Source organism: Pinus tabuliformis, chromosome J (assembly GCF_031772625.1).
Source record: "Pinus tabuliformis cultivar Carrire ecotype Pingquan chromosome J, CPIR1, whole genome shotgun sequence".
In the NCBI taxonomy this organism is placed as follows: Eukaryota; Viridiplantae; Streptophyta; class Pinopsida; order Pinales; family Pinaceae; genus Pinus; species Pinus tabuliformis.
In genome coordinates, this window is record NC_142295.1 from 1,128,503,387 (window position 1) to 1,128,509,538 (window position 6,152).

A 6,152-nucleotide genomic window follows, 5' to 3' on the forward strand; every position below is an offset into this window, starting at 1 on the left:
CTTAACCATTAGACTCAATATTACATAACCACCCGTCTGATTTTGAAGCTATAACCTCTAAAAAAACACATACTCTTCACCATTAAACCCAATATTACATTTACATATCAGAGTAAAAAAATGAGAAATCCTGGTTCCCATAATCACCACATTTTTCCGTGCACACCATACCTACCCACGGCCCAGCTTACCCCTGCCGTGTATATTTATCGCAACAACTCCACTATAAGATAACGTGGGATGTTTGTTTGGGACAAGTAACGTGGGATTCAAAAGCTCTCCCTTCGAAAGGACGAGTAATCAGATACAGACTGCTGTTAACCAAAGATTCACAGGAGATATCCTCGGACATTAAACCCCAAACAAAGAGACAACACAGCAAATGGCCGTGGCCACCAAGCGAGCGAGTAGCAGGGGGATTATGATAACAACGGCAGGGGGAGCTGCAGCGGCGCCCTCGTCTTCTTCCCTTTCTTGCCCATCTCGCCCAACCTCCGCGCCGTCGACTTCTACGTCAATTACTGACACCGTCAATGGCTCCCATCACTTCACAATTAACGGTTACACCCTCTCCAAGGGAATGGGAGTCGGGAAATACATCGCCAGTGAAACCTTCGTGGTCGGGGGTTACGAATGGGCCATCTACTTCTATCCCGATGGCAAGAGCCCTGAGGATAATTCGGTCTATGTCTCGCTCTTCATAGCCCTGGCCAGTGAGGGCACGGATGTTAGAGCCCTGTTCGAATTGACACTGCTGGATCAGAGCGGAAATGAAAAGCACAAAACCCATACGCACTTCGATCGGATGCTCGAGAGCGGGCCCTATACGTTGAAATACCGAGGGAGCATGTGGTAGGTGGCATTCTTCTGTTGATTTTTCTGTTTTTTTGGGTGTTTGTCTTAGGGTTATTTGATGATTGAGAGAAATGATTCATTTGGGCATTTATCGAAACGATTCCAAGATGCCCATTTATTCGATTTTGATTTATTGGATTGAATTTGATATGCCCATTTTCTGGATCTGCAATTAGAGGCCAAATTTGGGGTTTTCATTCCATAAAGCCTCCCAGTACTGGGAATTTGCCCGAACAAGTAAGGGTTTGTTTTCAAAACATTTCTAATAGAGCCAATTGTAGAAAATGTGATTTTGATTGTTTTGTTGTAAGCTTCCTCTTATTACAATGCTTATTACAATGCTACTATAAATAGGGCGTGCGCCCCCTATCATTTTGGGTTTAACATTTAGTTCGGAAACATTTGGCTGCAATTAGAGGTCAAATTTGGGGTTTTCATTCTATAAAGCCATCCAGTACTGGGGATTTACCCTAAACAATTTAGGGTTTTTTTCAAAACATCTACTGGACCCAATTGTTGTTTTTGTTGTAAGCTTCCTCTTATTACAATGCGACCATAAATAGGGCGTGCGCCCCCTATCATTTTGGGTGTAACATTTAGTTCGGAAATATTTGGCTGCAATTAGAGGTCAAATTTGGGGTTTTCATTCTATGAAGCGTCCCAGTACTGGGAATTTGCCCTAAACAATTTAGGGTTTGTTTTCAAAACATTTCCAATGGACCCAATTGTAGCAATTGTGATTTTGATTGTTTTTGTTTTCAAAACATTTCCAGTGGACCCAATTGTAGCAATTGTGATTTTAATTTTTTTGTTGTAAGCTTCCTCTTATTGTAATGTGACCATAAATAGGGCGTGCGCATCCTATCATTCCGGGTGCAACATTCAGTTCGTAAACATTTGGCTGCTCAACTGTCAGTGGGGGGATTATAATCCTCCAAATTTGCACATTAGTCGCGCCTGGAACGGCAAACACTAGCAGAAGCGAAACACTTGCACAAGCAGCCAGCGGCCCACGACGGCAAACATGTTGCTGGGAGACTTGAACCTTGTTGGGGGCGATAATAGTGCCCCGCTTACGGCGCAAGTCCCATTGGCTTGATTTTGATTTTGAGCTTGTGAATTTTGGCAAGATCCTATTCGCTTGACTTGATTTTGAGTTTGATATTGTGAATCCTGTGGGGAAGGTGCCTATTGGGAATCCACAATGTTGCCCTGGTCTGGGAGCTGCGTCAGCTGATCATACGAAACCATTCTGAAAACTGCTCAGTGGTAAATTTGTCAATGGTTTTGAGGGATTTGTGTGGCGGTTTACTAAGAATTTTTCGCTCTTATAAATTCCAGAAAATGAAAAAAACAAAGAATAAGAATTTTTACACTAACTCTGACGTATGTTACCAATAATTTTTTTATTTTTGGAAAATCCCTAAAATGGAAGGATAGAATAAAAAACGTTACACTACCTAACGTGTAAAATTAAAAGCCATTTCAAGTGGAAGTTATTTCTTGTCATTACCCTTTTCCCTGTTTTGAAGGTGAGCAGAAATCATCCCCATTTCTTTATAGGTCTTTTGTTGTATTTCTCCTGTTGTATATGTGTCATTACCAGAAGCGATACTGAGAGTGATGGGGCAAGTCTCCCTGTTCACGAGGTCATGTTTTAGCAGTGAACAAGGTTATGTGCAAGGCCACCCACTAAAATTCTATTGCCCTGGAGGCTCAAATAAGTGGCAGGGGCCAGCTGCAAATCCTAGGTGAATTTGATGAAAGAGAACCTCCATATGATGACCGAGTAGCAAAGGAAAGTGCTTGTGATTAGTGGTTTTCCATACAAGGGCAATTGTAATCCTTCTGCATTATCAAGCTGTTTGTAAAAGAAAAAATATCTCATGTGATCTTTTACCTTTGTGATTTACCTTTGTGATTTGCTTCCTTCGAAAGACAAATTGGAGGGTCTCATGGAACTTTAAGATGTTTCAAACACGACGATTAAAGCAAACCTAACTAATTTATAAATTGTGTCCCTAGTGCTTTTTATGCAAGGGTATATCTCATCAATACATGGGGCATAATGTAGTTTCTATCATTGAAAGTGGTTTTTCACAATTCAAACTTTTCGCCCAGGTTGTATTAGTGCTAATTAATATGTATGGTTTCTTTTGTCTTGATGACATGATTTGTTTTCCTTTCAGAAGTGCTTCAAGAAATTTGCCCCAAGGGGTTGCACTGCAAAGGACGGACTTCCTTCAGCATAAGTGCCAGGTCCAAGTGCTCTTTATTGCACCAAAATCACCTTGGGCTTGCCCTTGTCCTCTTCTTTTTGAAGTTCGTGTAATTTCGACAATGTAGACCACAGCGAGATGGAACTGTGGTTGTTGGTTTAACGCTATCGATCTTATCAGTGATCCAATGCCTTGCTGGAAATAAAATCAATTCTGGCATAATGGCATCTGGATATCATTTTCTCTCTCTAACAGAGGGTGCTGCTCTACCGGCTTTTTGCCCAGGGTATTTTGAAAGGAACTGAGAGTCCTTAAATATGGGAAATGAAGCATTTTGTTAATTTGCTGAGATTTCAAATTTATTTTAGTAGTTTGATCTGGCAGAATATAATCAGAATAACTGCAATTCTTTGTTGAGTTCTTAGAACGGCCAAGACAACAAAGAAAACATGCTGAAGTTATTTTTACGATGCTATTATGTGAAGCTGCAAACCGTTATGTTAAAAGATGTTGAACTTAGATTTACTACATTCTAAAGTTCTTTTTCTAGTCTCGACAGCTCGTATGTCACTTGTTTGCCATGTGCCATTAACAACATTTTGGTTCATTATTTATTCCCTTATTTAGAACCACTGTATCCAAAGATAATGAAGAAGCCAATTGATAAAATGAATGTAGTTTGAGATTTTTCTTCATTGTTCCTTGTTCTCTTGAAACATATTATATTGGGTTAACGGTCTTCTGTAGGGGATATAAACGATTCTTCAGAAGAGCTGCACTTGAAACTTCAGATTATATCAAAGATGATTGCCTTTCCATTAAATGCACTGTTGGGGTTGTGGGCTCACGTACAGAGGGGCCAAAAATTTACACCATTCCAGTGCCAGAGTCGAATCTTGGTCAGGATTTTGGTGAACTTTTGGATACTGGAAAGGGTGCAGATGTTAGTTTTGAAGTTGATGGGACAATTTTCTGGGCTCACAAATTGGTGCTTGCTGCTCGCTCACCTGTCTTCAAGGCCCAGCTTTTTGGCCCAATGAAGGATCAGAATACGGTTAATATAAAGGTGGAAGATATGGAAGCACCAGTATTTAAGGTTGTTTCCTTTCTTCTTAAGCTATTTTAGCTGTACCAATCCGTTTTACTCTTATCCCAAATGAAATGTATCCTATATCTGATTTACCCTATTGAGGTAAGTTAAACTTGTTCTGTTTCTTGAATCATAACATTGTTTCCCTTGGCTTTCTGACATGTAGGCAATGGTCCATTTCATATATCGAGATACCCTTCCTTGTTTCGCTGACCTGATTGGATCAACCTCACCAGTTGCTTCGACCCTGATGGCCCAGCATTTGCTTGTTGCAGCAGATCGGTATGGCTTGGATAGACTCAGGTTACTGTCAGAAGCAAAGTTATGTGACGAAATTAGTATAGACACAGTTGCAACTACTTTAGCACTTGCAGAGCAGCATCAATGTTTCCAGCTTAAGTCAGTTTGTCTCAAATTCATTGCATGTCCTGGGCGACTGAAAGGTGAGTGTTTGACTAAATATGACAATTTCTTCTTACGTTTGGCATGTTTTACGTTGGATGTTTGATTCAGTTTGATTTCATTCTCTTATTTTTCTCCTTCCATTCCAGCTGTCATGCAATCTGAGGGATTCGATTACTTGAACGAAAGTTGCTCTTCTGTTCTATCTGAGCTTTTGGAAAGCTTTGCGAGAGTCGAGAAAAATTCAGGCATGGTTAGACAACGATATGAAGATGGGAGTGATTCCAATGGGAGAAGGGTTAGGCAGAGAACATAGTTTTCTAATTCATAGAGGAAGTTGTCTCACTAAATATGAGATTGAGTGCCTCGGCCAATGACAAAATATAAAACTTCTTTTTGAACTTCATAATGAGCCTTTGATCACGCTTGATGCTTTATTAAAAGTTAAATTCATGTTGACTCTGGTTTGGAAGTCCGTTCTCTATGTTTTGGGCCATTGCCCATGTTTGGTCCTAAAGTCATAAAACACTAATTTCATTCTTTTTCATTTTCATAAATGTGTTTGTGAGGTTTACTATTCAGTGCAGTCAATGACTGGGGCTACGGTTCTGAACAATTTCATACGTTATCTGCTTTACTTCTGCAAATTATGCGCCAATTGTAAAGTACAGTCTTTGTTTTCTTGCATAACATTTGGACAAACTATAATAGTGGCTAGGTGCTCTGGTTGTTCTGACAGACATTTTGTCCTCAGTCTACTCCACATGTCCATGAAATAGAATTACTGGGTTTGCTATACTGATGTCATTATTGAAAGAGAATGGGCATTAGCACGTGTAGCTGTTTATTATTTTTAATAATTCTTGCTTTTACAGTTGAGCATGCCTATATTTGTAAATAGTACCGTGCAACTTGATCTCTGGTATTTGTTAAGTTGTGATTTAAATCCAAGAAATGAAGTTTGGTTTGCTGAGATTACAACTATTTAGAGTGTCAAACTCTTGACAACGAAGGCATTGAGATGGGTGCCTAGTTACTTTGACAACGAAGGCATTGAGATGGGTGCCTAGTTACTTTCTACCGAGGCTTAGGGATGGGGGATCGTGGGCCAAAATTTTGAGATTGTTACAGAGGCATTTCCAAATTTCAGAGGTGACACTACATCATTTCGCACATACACGCATACGGTGAGAAATACTTTAAACGGATAATTAGGGGTGATAGGTAACCACAGCCCAATATCATTTCTATATGGTGATAAATATATTAAACAAATAATTACTAGTGATAGACAAACACATGCAACATCATTTTAACGAGACATCAAATTCGAAGAACGGAAGTCATGAGCCTTCTCGTAGAAACTAAAAAGAAAAACATACCCCCACACACATAAAAGTGATAGACGAACACATGCAACATAATTTCAACTAGACAGCAAATTTGAAAAACGAAAGTCATGAACCTTCACGCAGAAAACTAAAAAGAAAAACATACCCCCCACACATATATAAAACAATAACGGCTTTCGTTTGTATTAAAAGCACAGTTGTAATTGAATTGGTCAGCACAATAATAAAAAAAAT

At 39.5% G+C, this 6,152-nt stretch overlaps 1 protein-coding gene across 1 annotated transcript; it reads left to right on the forward strand.

Annotated features, from left to right (window-relative positions):
- Positions 1-219: 219 nt before the first annotated feature.
- Positions 220-5,113, forward strand: LOC149231044 (BTB/POZ and MATH domain-containing protein 2-like). The gene is made up of 4 exons (XM_089379099.1): positions 220-852; positions 3,822-4,170; positions 4,331-4,607; positions 4,716-5,113. Exons 1-4 carry the CDS (start codon positions 383-385, stop codon positions 4,880-4,882), a joined length of 1,263 nt encoding a protein of 420 aa, XP_089235225.1. The 5' UTR covers positions 220-382; the 3' UTR covers positions 4,883-5,113.
- Positions 5,114-6,152: the final 1,039 nt, after the last annotated feature.